General features: G+C 37.4%; 2 protein-coding genes across 4 annotated transcripts in view; one reads left to right on the top strand and one right to left on the bottom strand.

Annotated features, from left to right (window-relative positions):
• The first annotated feature begins 734 nt into the window (after nt 1-734).
• Nucleotides 735-24,552, top strand: part of CDC37L1 (cell division cycle 37 like 1, HSP90 cochaperone) — a 37,306-nt gene continuing 13,488 nt past the window's right edge. The window contains exons 1-6 of one of the 3 annotated variants that reach the window (XM_081103223.1): nt 735-1,070; nt 5,267-5,548; nt 9,286-9,379; nt 17,812-17,927; nt 18,224-18,346; nt 22,407-22,571. In XM_081103223.1, coding sequence (XP_080959349.1) covers nt 939-1,070; nt 5,267-5,548; nt 9,286-9,379; nt 17,812-17,927; nt 18,224-18,346; nt 22,407-22,571 — 912 coding nt within the window. In that variant the 5' untranslated portion in view covers nt 735-938. Of the gene's footprint in view, nt 2,520-5,266; nt 5,549-9,285; nt 9,380-17,811; nt 17,928-18,223; nt 18,347-22,406; nt 22,572-24,552 lie in introns of all 3 variants that reach the window. The other 2 variants (XM_081103224.1, XM_081103225.1) reach the window with 2 other exon arrangements.
• The window catches only part of AK3 (adenylate kinase 3), a 36,411-nt gene continuing 23,842 nt past the window's right edge, over nt 11,984-24,552 (bottom strand). The window contains exon 6 of the mRNA XM_081103227.1: nt 11,984-12,710. The gene's annotated coding sequence lies outside the window, so the exon portion shown is untranslated. The remainder of the gene's footprint in view (nt 12,711-24,552) is intronic.

Here is a 24,552-nt window from a genome sequence, read left to right as displayed (position 1 = left end):
GAGCATTTCTTGTCAACACTCTGTATTGACTGACTTCAAAGGTTTGCCAGTCTAATAGATTGGGGGGAAATGACGTCTCCTTTTTAGGAGTCTCTATAATTATGACGACAGCAATACCTGATGGTTAAATGTGCACGTTTTAATACCTGATGGTTAATGTGCACGTCAGATTCCCTAGGCTAATCCTAGTTTTTACCCTTGATATGTGTAACCTTGGGCATGCTGGGTCTATAGAGAATAAATCTTTAGGACTAAACGAGACAGGCAGACATACAGGAGGCCCTCCCTGTCCGTTTGCAATCAGTGGTACTCGTCTAAATTATTTAAAGCCGTGCTGGGTCCCGTCCTTGACCTTCGGGGTCTTCCTCCTGGCCCAGGCTCGCAGAACTCTTGTTGCGTGTAACTCAAAATGAGAGGAAAAGTGGCTCTGCTTTTCAAATTCTACCCCCCGCCCCTCCGCCCCAACACCCTGGCTTCAGAAATACTGGTTTTACATATCAATGTGTAGCAATGAGGTGCAGATTTTAAACAAGTGGATGCTCCCTGGTCTGAGCATCATCGGCATCCAGGTCTCCCTCCCTGTTTATAGCGCAGGAGACACTGGGCCCGCAGCGCCCCTCGGGGTGAGTCGGCAGCGACGAGAACTGCAGGGAACCGAGTGCTTAGAAAGTGGGACTCCGAGAGCCAAGCCTCACACACAGGGGCCGGGACGCACCGCCCTGGCCCCGCCCTCCAGGCCGGAAGTAACGTCCCTAATCGAGTCCGTCGAGTTCCGCCGTCCGCCGGTGGCCGGGCCCGGCCTAGCGTGGGGCGTGCGTCGGCGTCGCGGGCCCCAGAGGGATTCTGGGTAACGGCCCCGGCCGGCTGGGCGGCTGGCTCGGCGCAGCAGGTCTCCCCCACGCCGAGGCCGTGTGTTGTAGGGCCCGGGGCAGCCCGGCATGGAGCAGCCATGGCCGCCTCCAGGACCTTGGAGCCTCCCTCGGACCGAGGCTGAGGCTGAGGAAGAGAGTGACTTGGATGTGTCTCCCAGTTCTCCCCGCTGCCCACCACTGCCGGGCGGCGGCGCCCAGGTGAGAAGGGGCCCCTTTCTGCGAGCGGCAGGGGAGGTGCAGTGGCCGGGCTCCCGGAGGCTCCCGGAGGCCCCCGGCTCTGCGACCCTCTCGGGTGCCCTGGTCTGCGCTGCCACCTCACCCGCTGGGGCCGAGCGCCCGGTGCCATCACACCGCTATGGTAGCATCTTCTAAAGCAGCGGTTCTCAACCTGTGGGTCGTGACCCCTTTGGAGGTCGAACGACCCTTTCACAGGGGTCGCCTAAGACCATCGGAGAACACATATGTAATTACATATTGTCTTTGTGATTAATTGCTATGCTTTAATTATGTTCAGTTTGTAACAATGAAAATACATCCTGCATATCAGATATTTACGGTTCATAACAGTAGCAACATTACAGTTATGAAGTAGCAACGAAAATAATTCTATGGTTGGGGGGGTCACCACAACATGAGGAACTGTATTAAAGGACCGCGGCCTTAGGGAGGTTGAGAACCACTGCTCCGAAGGCTTGGAAGAGGGGCCGGACCTGTGTGTCCAACCTCCACCTCTGCCCGCACCTTTTCACCGTGGCTCATCCTTCCTCAACCTTGGAAGGCGTGCCTCTCCCCAGCCCTCTCCTGACGGCACCCAGATGGGGGGCGGCTCAGCGGTCACATTGACCCTTTGTCCTCCTGTGCGTGGTTTTACCCGAGCGTTGCCTTCTGGTGAAGGTTCTAATATGTGTGCCTAGTTCATCATTCGGCACAGCAAATGGTGGCATTTCAGCAACTCACCGAGCTCCTTCCTTGTAAAGGTTTCTGATCCGAATGTACTGCTGTGACATCTGAACAGATTAAATGTCGCTTTTGAGGCTGGCCTAAGATCTCTCCCATTCGCGTGACCATTTTTCTATCCCTGACTGTTGTTTTTAGTTTTGCTTCCCATCCTTCTCCAGTAAAAACACAGAGGCTCACGTTTGCCTTGTCCTTAAAACTTCTTCCTGAGGTTCCTGATGCTACCTGTGGTTTTCAGCCCAGCATGCCTTCCTCTGAAACTTAGCTGCATGTGCTGTGCCGTTTAGGATTTTTCTGGGTCCTGTCTTAATAAAGTGCTTACGTACTCATATCATCTTGTCCTGGTTTTTCTCCTGAGTGTGTTTTGAGCGTGTGTTACAGGATTGCAGACTTGTCTGTTCAACCAAACGGATTATAGGTGTCTGCTTTCTAGGCTTCGTGCAGAATGGAATCCCCAAGGGCTTAACTGAATTAATAGTTTCTCTCTAGACTCATCTTGCAAGCCGTTAACGAATACGAGCCATTTAAGTCGTTTGTCACTAAGGGCAGGATCATGGATCCTATGCCCAGCTCATGGAGTTGGCTTCAGACAGAGAAAAATGCTGTTTCATAACACAGACTGTACTTTGGCCAGCCCGTCACTGGGAAAATGCAAGACATTTTTCAGGAGGACAGAGTGAGAATTGATAGGTCAGTACACACCCACTAATGATGGGTCACTGGTGTCATCTTTGTATACAAAGTGTGTTATATAACCACATAATGAATGTGCTACAGAGAGGAAAAGAGAATGAACAGCAGCTGCCAACGTCAATTTTGAAGGCATATGGAGAGGATAGAAGAAGAATTTTAGTGCATTGTGGTTGAATCTCAAGAGAAACTTAATTTTTAAAATATTTGTGTATTAATCTGTGCTCATATACTTGGAATTATAAGCTTATTTATCAGGAAGGGATTTTAGAAGCAAATAGCCTTATCTCTTTCATTGAAAATTATTTCCCTGAGATCATGTAGCTAGTTAGTGGCAGAATTAAAACCAAAATCCACTCTGACTCCTAGTACAGTCTCATTTTTTCCCACCTACTGCAGTGCCCATCCTGTGATGTAATGCAAAACTATTTGGCTGAAACTACCTTTGGATACTGTTAATATCTGTAAAGTGATTACTAATCCTAAATTAGTTCGCATGTTATAACCTGTTTATTTGTCTTGCTGGCTTTAGGATTTACATTTGGATTGGAATATTCGGAAAGAATAAAATGTTTAATTCAATTTATAAACATTGTATAATCTTTATAAAAATAGCTTTGGTTCAATTTTATGGAATTTGGGAATCTAGACATTAATGTTATATATGATGTCTAATCCTGGATGTAATGTTATACATCACAAATGACATTAATTATAACAGAATTATACATTAAATATAACATATAGCAGTTTGGAATATAGAGATAAAGTTAGACCGTAATGTTCAAGTTTCTTTTTTGATTTTATGTTCTTTGAATTTATGTTTAATACCCCTTTGAAATCTCAATATGTTCACAGATAAAATATGACTTTTTATTTAGTCATCTCAATACATGCTGCATAGTTTGCTCAAATACCCAAACGTCTATATAGTCTGCGGAGAAGAATTTAAACATAAATCATTTTCAGAATTTAGAGATAAGATTTCTATGTTTAAGAAATGACTTAAGCATCTGAGATCTTGGTCCCCAACATATGTTGTCAGTTTGGCTCAAATAAAATCTTACAAAAATTAAAAAAAAAAAAAAAAGAGAGAGAGAGAGAAAAGAAATGACTTGAGAATTTGCTCCCACATAATTTGAAAATGCTAGATCTGTTTGTATATATATTCTTCCTTAGTATATCTCTGTCTTTTCTTACAATATAAATTTTATAGCTTAAATTGTTTTCTTTTCCTGGCTCCTCCTTAAAGCATAGCTAGTCTGCACTTCTTGATTCTATTCTAAGATAGCAAAAAAATAAAAATAAGTACTTGGTTAGAGTCATGTGGTGCCTGGGCTCCAAACCTGCTAAATAATTAAGTAAAACATCTGAATATCAACAATATCCACATTTGCCCCAATAGAAATCTAAGTTTACCTTGAAGACTCATCTAGGAAATAGGAACCTTGCATGCTTCTTGCCTCAGAATTCTTTACCACCACTAGTATATTCCATGAAGTGGAGTCATTTATTCACCTAAGATTTATTGTTCCAGCTCCTAAAGAAGCTGAGAGTTGGGTAAACAAATAAGCACAATGTTGTGTGAAAACACCACTATGGAAGTATGCATAACTTGGGTGGAGGGGGAAGGGATGAGGGAAAATTTAGGTATGTAATGCCAGAATCTGGAATGGAGGTAGGAGTTTGTGAGGCATGAGGAAAGGGGGTTGCCACATTGAAGGGGTGGAGGGAAAGAATAAGCAAAACTGAAGAGAAACTGAAACAGTCCAGAGAGATAATAGGGAGTTAAATCATGAGGGACAATGCCATGTCACAGAGTTTGCACTTTTTCCCAAGAATCTAAGAATGAGTAAAATTACCAGATTTAGTTTTTGGAGAGATCACTCCAAGTCTAGCAGAGAAGAGAATGGCTCAAAATGAGAAAGGGTGTATTTATATAATAGTGATGCAGATAAGGGAACAGATTGGAGTAAAGTTATTCTGAATTTCTAGTTTGATATTGATCTACATTTTGGCTAAGAAATCATAAAGAATGTGCCTTCAACTCTTATTTTATACAGCTGTTGAATAGAAGGCACCCATCTCAAGTAGGAGTTCGATAAATATTGAAGCGAATTACTATTGCTTCTGACTGGAACAGAATCACTAGGGTGGGCCAGTTGGCTTTTCTTTTTTAATAACTTTACCTGTTTTGATTAGGATTAAGTTAAAGAGTATCTATTTGATATAGTCAGTTATAAATAAAAATTGCCAATAAGAACTCAGATTGCCAAGGATTTGGATAATATAGAAGGAAATTAGAAACTAATAGATGATTGCTAATTCTTTGCAATGAATAACTTGCAGAGCAAAATTCTAAAGGTCTGATTTTCAGCATGTTGAGTAATAAGTTGATGAACTAGATTTAAGCTTTTGTTCTCTTTCTGCTATTTCAGATGATAAAGACTATAAAACAAATGTTTGTTGTACACCAGCTACAGTTTATCTGTGCTAGTTGCTAGGCTTTTCGTTGCTGTTAGTTTTGGGGGAGGGGCACAGATTAACAAAGAAGCTTACTGGTAGAGTCTAGTGGATGAAAGAAGGCCCATAATATAAAAATGTAACTGCACACAAACAGAAGATTTCTGGATACCTATGCACCAGAAACATTGTATAGAAATTCCTGACTAAAAGAAAATTGAACTGTGCTGCGTAAACATTCCCAATGCCTTCTTCATTTCTTACAAAGATTATTTTTCATCCAGATGTATAGCCATGGAATTGAAATGGCTTGCCAAAAGCAGAAAGAGTTTGTGAAGAGCTCTGTGGCATGCAAATGGAACCTCGCTGAAGCTCAGCAGAAACTTGGTAGCTTAGCACTGCATAATTCTGAGTCCTTGGATCAGGAACAGGCCAAGGCACAAACAGCAGTATCAGAACTGAGGCAACGTGAAGAAGAATGGCGGCAGAAAGAAGAGGCTCTAGTACAAAGAGAGAGAATGTGTCTATGGAATGTGGATACCATTAGCAAGGATGTTTTTAATAAGGTATGACCTTTTTTTTGCACCGTAATCAAAGAAGAAAAAAACAAAATGTTTGTACAAACCTTTGTGCATATTTGGTAGCAAAACAACTGAATCCTATAATCAGTATTTGTTTTTGACAGTTGATGAAAAGTGCTTGTTACAGAAACCTGTATTCCCAATTGTGTCTAATGTGGGTAATTCTGAATACAAATATATGGCTGCAGCATAGCACACTGAATATAAGTGTGGGCTCTGGAATCAGACTACCTCAAATCTTAGCTTTGTCACATGCTTGTGACCTTGGGCAAGTCACTTAACATCTCTAAGTCTCAGTTTCCTCAACTTTATGGGGTTGGTATGAAGACTAAATAGGGTAATGTCTTAAAAGCAAGTAGCATGGGGCCTATCAGGTGGTAAAGCTAAGATTTTACAAGCGCTTTCTAATGTTGCTGTGTTATCAGCTTGCCGTTAGTTTTTTAGCACTAATGTACAGTTGCTGGATTTATTAACTAAAGTGTTTACCACTGTTACTTTTTTTAGTAAACTTTAGGTAGTAATCTGAACTTGGTATTATAACCGTTAGTAGTGAAAGGACCAGTATATTACTTATGCCAAGTTAGTAGTTTATTAAGAGTGGTTTTCTATTTCTACTGGATTATATAAGCCTTATTCTTTGACTTTTATATCTGAAGTAGATATGGGTAATGAACGTCAGTCATTTTCAACTAGTATGTAAAGTATTCTTTCTGTTTGTATTAACCTTTTCAAGCTTCAGGGATAGACTGCTCATTCTTGTCTAAATTCACATTTAATTTACCTTTAACTGTCGTTATTCTTCTCAATCTGTAGTTATTTGTTTCTGTTCTGGCATTCACCCTCAACATACCCTTTTAAGAACTCTAAATATCCTTGTCCTACACCAGCTCTAGTTCTGCTGTAATAATAAATAATACACATAGGGAAATGACACCACTAGCACTATCAGTACTTTATTCTTTAATTGAGAAAAATTATGAATTCAGCAACATGCTTTTTGTAAAAAAACAACAAAAACCACATAAATATGTAAAATAGAATTATAAGGCTTCCTTCACTAGCTGCCATTTCCCAGAGATAACACTGGTAACAGTAAGTTATATCTTTCTAGACTTTTTTTGTACTTGTACCAATTTATATTTATATATTTTTGCTCCCCCCACAATAGGATCATTCTTTATCTTAATATTTTGCTATGTCAGTATATATTGTTCTAAGGGTGTGTCTTCTAAAGTGTTATTTTATTCTGGTTTGCATTTATACCCTAAAACTATTCAAAATAATTTTCTTCTTCCAGAGAGAATGGTCAAAATAATGTTTCTTTGTTTTGTAAAGTTAATATAGTGGTCACAAATTTTCATTTGTCTCTCCTTTTAATTGTTTTTTTAAACTTAGGTTCTAACAAGGCCTACATTTATACCACACATTAATTAGGACTATTTTTATGTTCCAGTCATTTGCTCAAAATCGTACATTGATTTTGTCTGGGAGCTTGAGACTTGAGAGGACTGGTCTAGATCTGCGCTGTCCAACTCTATAGCCACTAGCCACATGTGCTATTGAGAGCTTGAAATATGGCTAGTCCGAATTGAGATGTGCTGTAAGTGTAAAATACACACCAGATTCCAATGATTTAGTACCAAAAGAAGTAAAATATTTTATTAATAATTTTTTGCATTGCTTACCTGTTGAAATTATATGCTGGATATGTTGGGTTAAACTAATGTTATTAACTTATCTGTTTCTTTATGCTTTTTAATGTGGCTAATAGAAAACTTTAAATTATATTTGTGATGGATTATATTTCTACTGGACAGTGCTGGTCTAGATAGCAGAGTATATAAGGAAAAAATGCTTTCATTTTGAAATATATAAACTTGTGTGCTTTTTTATTGTAAACTGCCAGAGAGCTAGTTTGCAGTTTTCATTTTTGGCAGTGATGATCTCAAGGTTTAAATGCGACCACAGAATGTTCTGCAAAATTGTTCTGCCATTTTTTCTAGCCAGATACAAACTTCATCTTGGTCTGTTTTATGACTTATTTAATCGAAAATAAGCACTTCTTTAATAGAATTTTGTACTTGATTTCAGAATCAAACTGTTTGGCTTCTCCTAAGAAAAGTTTACAACAAAGGTCTATTTTAGGTTTGTGTCTTATCAAAGACTTTCTGGTAGATAATATTTTATTCTCTATATGATTTGAATTTCGGGATTTATATCCAGCAAGAGCTCCAAAGATTAGTCTAGAGCAGTGACTTTCAACCGCAAGAATTTTTAAAACATATAGTACCTGACTATTTAGTCAGGGGCACTGACCTATTTTCCCTTAGATTGTCAAAAAAAAAAAATGACAATAGCCAAAACAACTATAGCTGTCTGGTATGTCTTGTATATAGGTCATAAATGGAGTTGCATCTTATTGGTCACCTCACATAATAAGGTGTCTCTTGGTACCAGAAATCATATGTGTGTGTGTGTGTGTGTGTGTGTGTGTGTGTGTGTATGCCTAATATATAAATTGTCCCTAAGGGAGTTTGACCTGGAGTTTGATCGCTTGCTATGACATGCGCTGACCACCAGGGGGCAGCGCAGAATGGAGGCCCCAGTGGCAGCCGGAAGGCCCTGATCAGCCCTGATTGCTGGCCAGGCCTAGGGACCCTACCCGTGCACAAATTTTGCGCACTGGGCCTCTAGTCCTTATATAAAAGTTTAGACGCCTGAATTTTTATTTTTTATTTTAGTGGATGTTTATTAAAGCTAGGGGCAATGAAACAAGGAAGGGCTGGGGAAATGAGCCTAGGTTGAGCTGCTTTGGCTCACCGAGAGGGCTTCCTGGTTAAGGGCACATACCTGGGTTGTCAGTTTGCTCCCCAAACCTGGTCAAGGTGCGTGCTCAAGGCAACGGTTTATGTGTGTCTCTCACATCGATGTTTCTCCCTCTCTTCCACTTTCTCAAAAGAAATGGAAAAATATCCTCAAGTGAGGATTAAAAAAAAGAAAAAAAACAAGGGGCCATGGGGACTGGTTCAGGGGTTTGCCTAGGATGAATTGCCACTGCCTATTGCTGCACTGGTTGCAAGCCTCGTGATGTCCCTTAGAGTTTAGGAAATCATGCTTTCGAAGAAAGAAAGAAGGGGGTGGGAAGGCGCAGGCATGCTCCTAGGAGAGAGTGTGCAAGGGCACCTAAATTTTTAAAAAGTCATTTTGAAGCAAAAAAGGGTATTTCTTTATTTTGTAAGTAAATCAAAGTTGTATCTTACTTTTTTTGTCAGATCAGCAAAATATACATATTTTGGTGTGTCACAGAATTTTAGTAATTAGTTTATGTATGCCATGAGATGAAAAAGGTTGAAAATCACTGGTCTAGAGTTGCAGATACTTAATGGGAATGAATAAAGCAAAACATAAATGATGCATGTACAGGATCTTTCTATACCTACCTTTAATAGGGAAATTTAGTTTAACAAAAAGATTCATTTGTTTTTCTGTATAATTTCTAAAGTAATTCTACAACTTTTCATACATCATTTTAAATGAAACTCCAGTATAAGTAAATTTTAATTGTTTAATAGAGTTGAACACATGAATTTAATGATATACTATCAGTATAAGATTATACCACCTATTTATAGTGTCTGTAGAAAAGATTGCAAGACATTCAGTATCTGAGAAAGAAGATCAATCAGAATATAAAATCTGATTTTAACTTAAATTTTTTTTAGAGTTTTATTAATCAAGATAAAGGAAAAGAAACTGAAGATGAAGATAAATCAGAATCATTTATGCAGAAATATGAGCAAAAAATCAGACATTTTGGTAAGTCTACTGTTTGAATTACCTTCTATAACATCTATTATTATATAACTAGAGGCCCAGTGCACAAAATTCATGCACAGTGTGGTGGGGGTTCGGGAGAGTCCCTCAGCCTGGCCTGTACTCTCTCCAATCCGGGACCCCTCGGGGGATGTCCGACTGCCGGTTTAAGCCTGATCCCGCAGTTGGACATTCCTCTCACAATCCAAGAACACTGGCTCCTAACCGCTTGCCTACCTGTCTGATCGCCCCTAACCACCTTTGCCTGCTGACCTCATCACCCCCAACTTCCTCCCCTGCCACCCTGATCGCCCCCAACTGCCCCCCCTGCCAGCCTACTTGTCCCCAACTGCCCCCCCTGCCGGCCTGATCCCCCTAACTGCTCTTCCCTGATGGTCTGCTTGCCCCCCGCTGTTCTCCCCTGCTGGCCTGATCACCCCTAATTGCCTCTGCCTCAGCCCCGCCACCATGGCTTTGTCTTGAAGGACGTCCAGAAGATCTCTGGAAGGTTTCCTGGTCAAATTAGCATAATACTCTTTTATTAGTATAGATACTACCCTATAGTCTTTATTTACTCCACATCCTCTTTCCATTCCCCAGCTAGTCTTTGCTTTATCTTTTTCCTCTTTGCTTCCTTGGTATCTGGTTATAGGACTAGCTTTTATCCCCCCACCTCTCTAGGTTTTAGATACGATATTATATAATTCAAGCAGGTCCTTGAATTGTTATTCAGATAAATATAGTAATAGAAATATGTATACAAAGAACTGAAAAATAGTTTTCTTTGTAGGGGAAAAGTGTTACGATAGGGATTAATGTAAGTGAAGGCTTCCCAGAGGAGGTAACAGCTGAACTGGATTATGAGGAACACATAGGAGTTATCCATATAGATAAGGAAGCAAAGCAGCAGCACATGCAAAGACACAGTTGGGAAGCAGCATGTTGTGTTGTAAGATTTATAAGCAGTGTGATACTGCTAAAGTAAAAATGCCACTCAGAAGTGTTAGGAGTTAAGCTTCAAGTCATGTTTTTTTATCCCAAGTAATATGTTCATTTAGTAAACATAGTTTTTATTTGTAGTATATTAATACGATTTTTAAATGGCATTTTGAGATCTCTTTCCTATTGGTGTCCCCTCCTCCAAAAGTATTTAGAATTTTATTCATCCTCAACTATGTCATGACAATAGATACTTTAGATTTTTTCCTTCTTTTTACGCAGTTTATTCATAAAATACTCATTTCTTCATACTTTTTATTTAAAAATATAAGCTGTGTATTCTGTTTAATTCAAACATAGTATCTGAAAAAGTGAAGTTTATTGTTATATATGTTATTATTCTGGTATCATTTATAATAGAAAGAAAAGGATAAACAGTCCTCCCTTGGTAAGATATTAAAATTTGTAAATGAGTAGAGCCCAAGTCATAAGGGTAAAAAGCAAAATTTTTGTAAGTCTTAGTTGTGATAATGTGAGTTGTCACTCACACCTCCAGTTCTCTTCCTAGGCCTATGTATTCTGCTGTAGGAAACAGTACCGTATATTGCTTGCTCTTTCAGAGCATGGCTGCATCTGGTAGAATAGCATCCCTCAGGTGTCACCAGCTGACATGTTATAGGCGAGTTGCTTTGGAGCCATGTAAAACCAGCCAGTGTGAAATAGTTCCCTCACTTTTGCTGTAAACTTGGTCAGAAGCAATAGTATGTGGGAAAATATCTCAACCTTACAAGGTGTAATAACCCACCTGGCACTATAACTGTACGTGTCTTCAGTAAAACATTTCACATTCAATAAACCTGGTGTTTCTTGATAGTGATGTTCCTAATACCAGTGAATTTCACAAGCCCATTGCCTTCATTTTTCACTGGATCAGTAAGTAATGTGGTAGGGGATAGAATTCATTTAGTAAGACCACAGATGTATTACTGATAGAAGAATGGCAAGGAGAGAAGGCAATACCAGATCTAAAATGGGCTTGTTGAAGTGAGGAACTAGTAGTTCCTCCGAGATTCACTGATTTCTGCTACTGGCAAATTAGGTTTTCATTGGCTATCCTGGAATATTGATGGGGAGATCCCAGGCTGTTGAATCTCTGCATAATCTCATCTGCCATCATGACCCCTTAGTTTATAAAATACTGTGTAAGCAATGAGATGACTGATAATGGTTGTCATAACATTCACCAATGATTAATAAACAATTGTTTTGCCATTGTATGTGTGGGCTTCCAAGTGTCTCATCCTATAATACTAACCAGAGCCATACTGTCTTCAAAGCCAATCAGACTTTATAGCCACTCACGGATTCACATTGTGCCTGTTTTTTAGTGAAAATGCACATTGACTTTTCATGTTGAAAGAGATAGCCTGCTTGCTATAGCCCATTGGATCCTCCAGAAATGTACTAAGATTGTAGGCTCCCCCAAATATCCTGTGTTTTATTTCCAGCTTTCTGGCATGTTTATATCTTACCAAGACATCTGGGATACCTGCTACTTCCGCTCACCAAGTTCCATCAGTGTGAAGTAGACCAATTTACAGTTATGTGGAATGATGAGATAACAAAGTCCCTGTGAACTAAATTGTAGCACAGAGTTGATAGAGAACTGAGGCAAGACAATGAAAGTTTAATGCTGTCCCTGCTGGTGAAAGCAAATGTTTCTGGTGGTGTTTGCTTAATGTGGTAAAGGAAAAAAATTTGTCAGAATAATAATATTGATATACTTCTTTGAAGTAAACACATCTGGAATAGCAATTGTGATTAAAGCTTCCAACTGGAGGTTTTCCAAACTTGCATTGCATTCCAAACTTTCGGAAGACATGGGCCTGGTACATGGGACGCTATAAAGGGCTACAGAGGCATTCACACCAGTTCTTCTCTGTGGTCTCATGTGCAATTAAAACATTTGTCCTAACTTTCCCTAATAGTATTTGTTGACTATCTTTCTTATGTTGCTTTTAACGTTATAACTAGATGGAATTTGCCATCTGATGATAAATAGTACAACCATATTATGGAGTACTGTGAGGCACTGAAATCTTGATTATTATTTTCCTCCTGCATTTATACTTAATCTAGTAATCCATGCTTTATAAATATAAATATAAAATATCAATTTAGAAACAAAATCTATTTTCTAGGACAAATTTTACAAAAGTTTTCTTCAAAGTCATATGAATCTTTGACATTACTGTCTTTATGATCAGCAGAACTGCTTTTTGATGATCTAACACAGTTTTCAATGGCTCATCTGTTGACTTCCAGCCAAATTTAGCTATGATTCAGCAATTTTTGAATCTATGTAGGATGTTGTCACTGGGAATTTTATCAAAAGCTGTGAAAAAGAAAAGAAAAAAGCTGTAAACATTTGCATAAATACTATGATGAGATTTTTTTCAGTGACACCGAAGGTGGATAGTCACAGTCTGTTCAATGACATCAGTTAGCTATTGCTTTCAAGCATGTCAATATCCTATTTTTGAAAAATATTTAATATAAAGTACTCTTGAGTACAATGTGAAGTGAAATGAGCAGAAAATAAATATGGAGGATGTAATTCTAATTTTGTTTCTTTGAAAGTCATCCTATATAATAAAAGCCTAATATGTGAAGTGTCCAACCATTTGTTCGACCAATCACTATGACGTGCACTGACCACCAGGGGCCAGACACTCTGACCAGTAGGTTAGCTTGCTGCTGGGATCCAGCCAATCGGGACTGGGCGAGATGGGCCGGACACACCCAGGAGCCCTCCCACAGTCCCTCCCCGGTCCCAATCATGCACTGGTTGGGTCCCTCAGCCTGGCCTGCACCCTCTCACAATTTGGGACCCCTTGGGGGAGTGTCCACAGGCCAGGCTGAGGGACCCCCCCCCCCAGTGCACGAATCTGTGCACCAGGCCTCTAGTTAAAAAATAAGCCCAGAAGGAAATACATAAAAATGTTAACATTAATTATCGCTTAGAGAATTGCAGATAATTTTTATCTCCTGGATTTTTCAAATTCTTCACAATAAATATACTTTATATAATCTGAAAAAGAAATATTTAGAAGGTTTTATAGTAAGAAGTCAAGGATGGTTTAACATTAGAAAACTCATTAATATGATTCACCGTATTAACAGACTATAATAGTATAACCACAAGATTTAGTGAACAATTTGTTATAGGAAGAATAGAAATGTCAGAGAAATTTCTAGAATGTTTAATTGGGTAATGGAGCTTAGGAAGCACTGTAGATGGTAGGGAAAAACTAATGGGTTTGGTTTCAAATAAAATGAGTTTATGTGCAGGCATGTAGGTAGAAATAATTGTCTGGTGGTAGGTGATTGGGAATAAAGGAGACCTGTGGCTCAGGAAGTATAGAAAAAAAGTCATATATCTTTCATTAAGAAATTCACAACCTAGTTGGGAGATTTTAGCACATAGAAAAATTAAGATAATGAGTATAATTTGAAGGATTAAAATTTTTATTATGAGTATAATGTAAAAAGGCAACGGAAATTATCAAGATTATATATTTGAGGGACTGTGTTAAGAATCAGTTGGAATATTAAAAGCTGATGGATGGATTGGGATTTAGATGTTTACCAGGAAAATTTAAAGGTGAAATTATTTTAAACTATTTTAATTTCTCAAAGTAAGGTTTTTCAGGTATCCAGATAAGTTGGTTGGCTAGTTTAAATGACTAGATTATCTTTAATCAAAGGATTAGTTTACTATTTGATAGATGAATGAATTGTTCATATTGTGTGAATATTATCAGTGTTTACTCTGTCAGACTGTTTTAAGTGCTCTAATATGTATTGATTAATCCACACAAAAATCCTGTAAGTTACTATTTTTAGCCCTATCATAATAATAAAAGGCCAAGAAGCGTCACAACCAAAACGACCAAACAACCAGTCACCATGAGGTGCATGGAGCACCTCACGCCCCCCTCCCCCCCACCTTTGGCCCACAGGCTCCAATCGTAGCAAGGTGGACGGGCTGCGCGATATCGCCCCTGGGCCTCTAGTTTTACATGAGAGAAAATGGAGGCATAGAGGTATAAAGGAACTTGTCCAAGGTGTAGTAAATGGCCAGTATTTGAGCCAAAGCAGGTTAGCCTTAGATTCTGTTTTCTTAGCTATCATGCTAGATTGTGTTACTCTCCATTTGTTTATAAATTCCAAAATAACATTAGCACTTTCAGGTATGTTCTGTTCCACTAAGGCATGGATTCTATTGATATATTTGTTCAAGATTCCACACTCTCCCCACAAAGGTCTATATGGAATACCTATAACCTAACTTGTCAATTTTGTAATAATTGGGTGTACTTTTTGTTGTTAATCCTCACCCAAGGATATTTTTCCATTGATTTTTAGAGAGAGTGGAAGGGAGAGGGAGAGACAGAGAGAAACATCAATATGAGAAAGACACGTCGATTGGTTGCCTCTTGCACACACCCCTACCAGGGCCAGGGAACCTGCGGCCAAGGTACATACCCTTGACCGGAATCAAATCAAGGTACATACCCAGGACCCTTCAGTACGCGAGCTGACACTCTATTCACTGAGCCAAACCAGCTGGGCCTGGGTATACTTTTTGGTTTTTTTTTAATATATATTTTTATTGATTTCAGAGAGGAAGGGAGAGGGAGAGATAGAAAAATCAATGATGAGAGAGAATCATTGATTGGCTGCCTCCTGCACACCCCACACGGGGGATCGAGTGGCAACTCAGGCATGTGCCCTGACCGGGAATCAAACCGTGACCTCCAGGTTCTTAGGTTGACACTCAACCACTGAGCCACATTAGCCGGGCTGGGTATACATTTTTTAAATCAAGTCATGGCAAGTATTCCTCAGATAAAGAAAAGCTTTGGTCAACTTCAAGGGTTAATTTTGTCTTGGGAGTATGGGTGGAAAGAGATCAACCAATGAACTTCTATGCATATACAGTATACATAACCTATGAACACAGACAGTGGGGTGGTGAGGGCCTTGAGGGGCATGGGAGTGGGCTGGAAGAGGTTAATGGGGGAGAAAGAAGGACCTATGTAATACTTTCAACAACAAAAATTTTTTTTAAAAAAAAATAACATTAAAATTATTGTTTAAACATTTAATGGTACCCTTCTTCATGGCCCCTACAAGTGTCACTAACCCTTTCATATTATCTTGCCTGCAAAAGAAACCAAAATGGATAGGATTTTGGTGCTTCAGTGAGTCATTATGCTGCCATGGAGAAATAAACAGGAGAACAATGCTCTCTCTATGGATAGTAGATAGAGTTGAAAATATTGCCTCTTCAGAAATGTCACAGAGCTAAGATAAAACTGCTTTATAGGATTTATTTTATGACTTCAGGTATAAGCAATAAGGATTATGCTTCCTTTAGATATGATCCTCAAAAGTTATTAAGTTCTTTAATTACAGTTTGAGAAGTAGTTTCAAACAACTTCTATGGTTATTCTGCTTCTCAGAATTTAAAATGACCTAATCACTGTATCCAGAATGTTGAGTAAATAACGATAAAACTTGTAAAACTCTTTATAAGAAAATGCTAAAATGCTTTTTCCCTTGTGTTTTTTAAATGAAGACAAATTAATCACTTATTTCAATTGATTCCCATGTTGCTAAAGGTGTATTTCTTTTTTTTTGTTTTTTAAATATATTTTATTGATTTTTTATAGAGAGGAAGGGAGAGAGATAGAGAGCTAGAAACATCGATGAGAGAGAAACATCGATTAGCTGCCTCCTGCACATCTCCTACTGGGGATGTGCCCGCAACCCAGGTACATGTCCCCGACCGGAATCGAACCCGGGACCCTTCAGTCCGCAGGCCAACGCTCTATCCACTGAGCCAAACCAGCTTCGGCTAAAGGTGTATTTCTCAGTAAGACATAGGTCTTCAGTTTTGTTCTTCCTTGTGTTCTAATGTGGAACTTTAATATATGGAAGTTCATTTTGTGTCTAGAGCAGCAGTTCTCAACCTGTGGGTCGCGACCCCTTTGGGGGTCGAACGACCCTTTCACAGGTGTTGCCTAAGACCATCGGAAAACACATATATAATTACATATTGTTTTTGTGATTAATCACTATGCTTTATGTTCAATGTGTAACAATGAAAATACATCCTGCATATCAGATATTTATATTATGATTCATAACAGTAGCAACATTACAGTTATGAAGTAGCAATGAAAATAATTTTATGGTTGGGGGTCACCACAACATGAGGAACTGTACTAAAAGGTCACGGCATTAGAAGGTTGAGAACCACTGGTCTAGAGGAAAGATTTACTGCCAAACTATTAAGACAGCTTAATAAAATTTTCATGATGATTCAGTAACATCCAGACTTCCTTGGATGAGTCTAAAGCACTAAATATAACTATGTTATACTTAATTTATTCAAATATAAAGCTGACTGGACAGAGTTAAATAAAAACAACACTTTACTGGTTCCATGATCACTTGGGTGATACTAACTTTTTGACTAAATTTCGTATTAATTTGAATAAAGATGAAGTTGCACCTTAAGTAGTATTTGGCTTAGAACTTCAGTTTGATATTTGAAGCAAAGTGGCAGCTATTTGCAAATATGCTTAACTAATTTTTAAAAGATTTTGTTTTCTGTGTATACAAACAGAATGACTAAATAGTTAACATGATTAAAATATTTAAAGTATATTGTTTGGTTTTTTTTAATGTTTTTATTGATTTTAAAGAGAAGGGAAGGGAGAGGGGTAGACGGATATGAACATTAATGAGAGAAACATTCGTCAGTTGTCTCCTTGCACGCCCCCTACTGGGGATTAAGCTCTGACCAGAAATCAAACTGGTGACCTCTTGGTTCGTGGTTCTATAGCCACCTGAGCTGGGCTAAAGTATATTGTTTTTATAAAACTGACTGGATTAGTTTCCCATGCTGTCAACATTTTACCATATCATCTTAGACATTTTTTAATTAGAATGTAGCTTTTCTGAACCTCCTACTAATTCTTTGTTTGCTAAGCATAGTTTCTTGAGGTTTTGCTGTCTTTTTCATCTTTCCAATAGAAAAAATTATATTCTGTGACTAAATAATGTTGAGTCTCCTAAAATCATCTTTTTTTTACTAGATGACCAGCCATCTCACTTTGCCCTGGACTTCGGGCATACCCCCAGATATAGGAGTTTTGGCTTTAAATCAATCACTCAGCCTAAATCTGACTAATTATCTGGAAAAAAACAAAAAAAACAAAAACACCTTTCTGTGAATTTTGGAAGCTATTTCCAATATACTGCATATTGCTTTAAAAGAATTTTATCCCTCTTCATTTGCTCTTTTATATAACATATTGCTGTGGTAATATGAATCATCTTTAAAGATAATCATTTTAAAATACCTTTGTTTCACTTATAAGAAGAAAGTATTTGATATTCATGGTTTAATTCTTTTTTTACAGGTATGTTGAGTCGATGGGATGATAGTCAGAGATTTTTATCTGACCATCCATATCTTGTATGTGAAGAAACTGCTAAATATCTTATTTTATGGTGTTTTCATTTAGAAGCTGAACAGGTATCGTGAACTTTAAATTTCTGAGAATCTTAGGGGAATTCTGATGTACTTGTTTGTTTTTTAATATTACTTTAAAATAAGAGGGTCATTAAATAGAATTACGCTTTTTGTTTTTGCTTTCAGATTTACTTGAATTACTGTGGGAATATTTTTTTTAGTTATTTCAGTTGGCACCTGGAAATCTTTTTCTAGTGTGCCTCCCCTGTGCCCCCATCTCTCTTGTTCCCATATACTGTAAACCTTTTAAAATATATTTTCAGAGGTATTTCTTATCATTTTAATCTATTTATTTTCAGAAAGGGGCTCTAATGGAACAAATAGCACATCAAGCTGTTGTAATGCAATTTATTATGGAAATGGCCAAAAACTGTAATGTGGATCCAAGAGGGTGTTTTCGTTTATTTTTCCAGAAAGCCAAAGTAAGTAGCTATTTGGTATTACAAATGGGAATGTTAGGCCTTAGCTGAGACCTCTTTGATGGATATACATCAAAGGAAGCCATTCAGCCAGGATGCCACAGGCTAAATTCTGTAGATTTTATGGTGGAAAGAAAAATTATATTGCTGATTTTATGCTAATTTTACACATGTATGTATTCAGGAAAATTGGAATATTCCTTCATTCAGTAAGTATTGAGTATTAATGCAAAAGCATAGCTGTTTAAGAGGCTAAAGATACAGTGTAGAATGAAATAGATACAGATAAGTCCATGTTTAGAACTTAAAGTTTAATGAGATGTCAGACTTTTGTAATGAAAAAATAGGAAACAACCTAAAAAAATGCAACAAAGAGGAATGGCTAAAAACAAACGTACATAGAATATTAGGCAGCCACTAAAATTATATTTTGAAGAATTTTCAATCTGAGATAATGCATTGCTATAAAGTCAAAAGAAGTGATACATATTTATGTTGGCCATGTTAAAGAAAAATAGATATGTCTAGAAAGATTAAGTATCATTTCACACTCACTAGATTAGTAAATTAGCAAATTGTACAAGAAATAGACCAATAAGAATTTGCATTCACTGCCTGTGAGAATATAAATTGCTACAACCACCTTGGAACTTTTCCTTGTAAAGTTGAACAAATACTCTTGCCCAGAAATTCTTCTAGGTATATATCCTAGAGAACAGATTTCTCAACATGTAGTCCAGGGACACTAATGGGTTTTTAGTAGTAATAGGCTTTGAGGAGGCCCAGGGTAAAAACTGTCGTTATAATATAATACTAAGATGTTATTTGCCATTTTCACTCTCATGAGTGCAGCAGAGATTGATTCAGAAGCAGATGTGGGAATCTAGCTATCTTCTATTAAGCCAGACTTCTCACAAATTTTTTTTGTTTGTTTTGGAAATTGTTTTTGTTTTTAATCCTCACCCGCAGATATTTTTTTCATTGATTTTTAGAGAGAGGAAGTGAGGAAGGAGAGAGAAATAAAAGGGAGGGAGGTGCCTTAGCTGGTTTGGCTCCGTGGTCTATAGAGCCTTGGCCTGTGGACTGAAGGGTCCCAGGTTTGATTCCGGTCAAGGGCACATGCCTGGGCTGCGGGCTCCAGTAGGAGGCGTGCAGGAGGCGATCCCCAGTAGGGGGTGTGCAGGAGGCAGCTGATCAATGATTCTCATCATTGATGTTTCTATCTCTCTCTCCCTCTCCTTTCCTCTCTGAAATCAATAAAAATATATTTTTTTTAAAAGAAAGAAAGGTAGGGAGGAAGAGGAGAGAGACAAACTTTGATGTGAGAAAGACCAATCGGGGAACCGGTAACTGAGGTACATGCCCTTGACTGGGAATCGAACCCTCAACCCTTAGGTCCACAGGCTGATGCTCTAACCACTGAGAAACCAGGCCAGGGCAGTTTAAAAAAAAAAAACAAAAAAAAAAACAAAAACATAAAGGTTAACATGTAATAAGTTTGTTACTGTTATGTTTTAGTTAATATTTTTTAAATTCTTCACTTTTAATTTCTACCATAGTAAATATTAATAGAATTAGCTCACATAAACAGGAGCTCTTTAGGTTCCTCGATAATTTTCAAGAGTGTGAAGTCCTGAGACCATAAAGTTTGACAATTGTTGCCTTAGAGAAACTTGAATAGATGTGCACTAGCAGAATTGTTTATAGCAGAATTGTTCATAACAGCAAAAAGCCTGGGAACAACCCAGATGTCTGTTAACAGTAGAATGAGCCAGCATCAGTGCGAATAAAAAGCAAGAAAGTAAAAACAGTCTACAGATGATGATATATCTAGTTCAAAAACAAGCAGAACTAAACAATATATTGTTACGGTACACACAGATAAGCAGTAAAACTAAAGAGGTATAGGAGTGATGAAGACAAATCACAATAATGGTAACCTCAGAGAGAGAGAGTGGAAATGCTTTTGGGAACTGATTTTAAGGTACTAAATAGCAATGATCTATTTCGTAATTTGTGTTAGGTTTATAGTGGGTTTTGCCCAATAAACTGTACATATATTTTAACATGCTCTCGCACACATGGCACATTTAGTATACATAATTAGAAGTTAGAAAGAAATATACCAAAAGTTTAACTTTGATTATACGTGGGTGGTGGAATTATGATTTTTTTAATGAACATATTTCCTTTTATAAATTAAAGATGCCATTGTATTTTAAATTAAAAAGAATATATTAAGATGGTGTAGTCCTACCTTAAATGTTCTAAACTCTTCTAAAGTGTAACCTAAATGGGAAATTTCCCCAAAATAGTAGAGTTTTAATGAGTAAATTATTGAGTTGGTATTTTAGCTAGGTTTCTGATGACTATTCTAAAATTTCACTTATCAAATAGGCATCAAAAAAATTTTTTTTCTTTTTTATCTTGCATTAATGGCTATGTTTGAACTTGTGCTTAATAGGATAATGGAACATAGCCACACTATGTATATTCTTTTAAATTTAATTTGACAGAATTGAACTGAAAGACACTGAAGTCTTTAGATCTTAACACTGTTCATAATAATTTTTTAAATTAAAGAATAACTTTCATGGGTGCTTACTTTGTGCCAGGTACTATTATAAGCACTTTTCATGGATTAACTTCTTAAATCCTCATAACATTTTATGAGGCTTATTCTCTTTTATAAGTGAGGAAATTAGCATAGAGGAATTAAGTAAGTGACCTATAGGTTACTTTAATAAAAATCAGTCAAATCTCTCTAGATCTAAATCCCTAGGTCTTAGGCATGCAGGAAGACCAGCAATTGTGTTACTTGATTCCTTTAATAGTTTATTGCATAACAATTTCAGAAAGATTATTTTGGGGATATAAAGACTAACATTCCATATGTCCACACAAGTACCATATATTGGCCAAAGTGAAATGCTATAATATACTTAAATAATTCTAAATTTGTAAAAAGATAGAATGGCAGCATAGAACATTTTCTGCATTATCTGTATAGATACTGATGTTAATAACTAATCCACAGGTTTTAATCTAGTTACACAACGTAAACTACATTTAAAAAAATATAGCATTAACCTGCTGGTGTGGCTCAGTGGTTGAGCATCGATCCAGGAACTAAGAGGTTGCTGGTTCAATTCCTGGTCAGAGCATATATCCGGGTTGTGGGCTCAATCCCCAATAGGGGTGTGTGCCAGAGGCAGCCAATGGATGATGTTCCTCTCTCATTGATGTTTCTATCTCTCTATCCGTCTCCCTTCCTCTCTCTCTCTAAATAAAAACATATTTTTAAAGATAGCATTGCAGACAGATGGGCCCAGTGATATTAAGGAATGAGACTGACAAAATCTCTTCCACCACTTGAACTTAAAGCCTGTGTTCTGTTAGTGTAGAATTGGCACTGTGTAATTCTTGATCTGCATTGGAAACATTTATAAATGGAGGCTATTTCCAACAGGATATTTTGTATTGGGAATTTTGCTTATATTATACCTCATTAAACTCATTGTACTTTTCTCTTTCTGTAATGTCAGAAAAAAGGTACTTGCTTAACTAAAACACTAAAATATTTCCATAATGAAATTGTGTGTTGTGTCTTACTTGGTTTTCATGACTTTTAGAGATAAGGAGTATAGAATCAGAGAATCACTAGAAACAGGTAATAGTGTCCCCTTATTATTTGGTGGAGAATTATAAGGTTTTTAAGAGTATTCCTTGATTGTTGCTTGGCAATGGGAAGAGGAGAGAAGAATGTGAGAGAATAAATTAGGACTATTTTGAATCCTGTCAAGAATTCAGATAAATCAAGGGAAAAATAGAAAAAAGCCTACTTTCTTTTGTTATATTTGTGTATGTTTAAAGAGGGATCGTTTATTAGTTTGTTTTATAAAACGGTAAGTTTTCACAAATCTAACAGGGAACTTGGTGGTTTCTACTTTTAAACTATTCACTTCATCTTTACTTCCTGTATTCCAGACCTAATAGATGCTTGTTAGAATTTACTGTGTGGTCTAGAAGTCTTCAAAAACAGTCTTTATATTGTGTTTTCTAGGCAGAGGAAGAAGGTTATTTTGAAGCATTCAAAAACGAACTTGAAGCTTTCAAATCAAGAGTCAGACTTTATTCTCAATCACCAAGTTTTCAACCTATGACAGTTCAGAATCATGTTCTCCATTCTGGTGTTGGATCTATAGGTTTATTAGAATCCTTACCACAGGTAAGTTGGAAAAGCAAATGTTTATTTATAAATGTATAGTTCACATAATTTTTGTTCTTTTAGACTATTCTTTCTTCTTATATGTAATATAGGTGTGGCCATTTTTTAAAATATGGTTTTTTATTTATTTCAGAGAGGAAGAGAGAGATAAAAACATCAATGATGAGAGAGAATCATTGATCAGCTGCCTCCTGCACACCTCCTACTGGGGATTGAGCCCACAACCTAGGCATGTGCCCTGATCGGGAATCAATCTGTGACCTCCTGGTTCGTAAGTTGCCACTCAACCATTAAGCCATGCAGGCCAGGCTAGGTGTGACCATTCTAAATATTCTTACCTCAGAAGAGAACATGGAGTTACATTTCATGCCATGTTTTGGCACTAAATCTCTTACATTTCTTCGGTATTTAAAGAGACACCAAATTCTACTCTTTTAAAATAGAAGAGATGAGTTGTACCTAAGCACAACTTAAGGGCAGGTGTTAGCTATTGATCATTCTTAAGGGCAAGTGTTAGCTATTTATCATTTCAATCATAAACTTCTCAAGATAGCTCTGAGAAACATTTTTTTCTGAGTAGATCTATACTGTTTAAGAATTTATTGAAGTGAATTAGGTTCAAAGCATACATCCAGTTGGCAACCAAGGTGTTGTATGAGTTTATTTAGTATTGCTAACTGTTGATGTTGCCTACCAGGTGTAACATTTTTAATCCACAATAACATAGCTTATGCTAAGCTGTTCTTTCTGATACTATAGGCCACCTGTTTGAGCTTCTTTGAAGTTGGCTGTTAGATCAACCATGTCACTAACATTTATGTCAAAAAGAAGAGGAGGTTAGACTCCCTATCTGCCTAGGATTGTGATTTTAAATTATCATTAGAAAGTTGATGCTCATTTTGACTTTAGTTGGATTTTAATTGAGCCCAGTAATCTCTCATTTCCAGGTCCCAAGATTTTAAGACCAGCTTTAGCTTAAAGTTTAGTCTGTTGCCTACACAGTGAAAAGGAAATTCTCATTCAGAAGACAATGTGAGGAGAGCCCTGTGTTTATTTTTAAATTTCATAAAGCAGGTAGTGAGATTTTCAATATCTTGACCTTATGTCTCTATAATTTTACCATTTCAGTTGTCACATGTATTGTAAAACAAAGGGACAATTTAGGAAAGCAATTGGTCACATTTAGGTCAGCCAAAAATGTTATTCTGAAGGATGGAAATAATCAAAATCTGACTTTTAAATAATTAGTTACGTTACCCATAGTTAAACAAGTAATATTCCCCCTTGATTTGTCCCATGAATTATCTCTTATTGCTGTTTAAATATAGTGATGATTTTCTCTTCATTTCCTTGAGCCCACAGGGAAATAGTCTTTCTAAGGTAATTTTATGACTAAGTCACTGTCAAGTTCAATGTAGAAACTTAAAATTAAGAAGTCACATAATGAATGTAAAGAAAAAAATTTTTTGAAGGATATCATTGATTCTAACATAAGAGGGAAAGATACATGTTAAAATATCATGAGATATTATATTATCCAAAAGTTACTTCCAGTTTGAGAGAAGTAAGTTCTTGTTCTATGTATCAAATAGCAACTAAGATCTGCTGCTAGGTATCCCTTGGCAGTAATTTTGACTGAGGACCTGGGCCTATACAATTTTGACAGTTTTGAATTGCTGACATTACCAGGGTTATTTAGATTTAATTCATCATGCTGGGAGAAGAGCATCCCAGTTTACTCCTTCTGAGGGAGAGAAGGGCTGGATAAGATTTCAGCTAGATGCACAGGACTGTCAACTGGTGAGGGAAATATGATGAGAGGCAACCTGTGGGGCTAAGTTGTCGGCTGAGAGAAGATTTGGAAGAAAAGCTTACCATAACAACACCCCATTTTTATTATATCAGTTTCTAGGTTGCAAAACCCTATTATATGTTGTATCACTTAATGATCTCAAAAGCCCTATGATTCTTCTTCATTCAT

The sequence above is a fragment of the Myotis nattereri genome, assembly GCF_964212035.1.
Source record: "Myotis nattereri genome assembly, chromosome: 12".
Lineage (NCBI taxonomy): Eukaryota > Metazoa > Chordata > Mammalia > Chiroptera > Vespertilionidae > Myotis > Myotis nattereri.
Note: the sequence above shows the minus strand (reverse complement) of the source record. Positions and strands in the feature narration are given on the sequence as shown.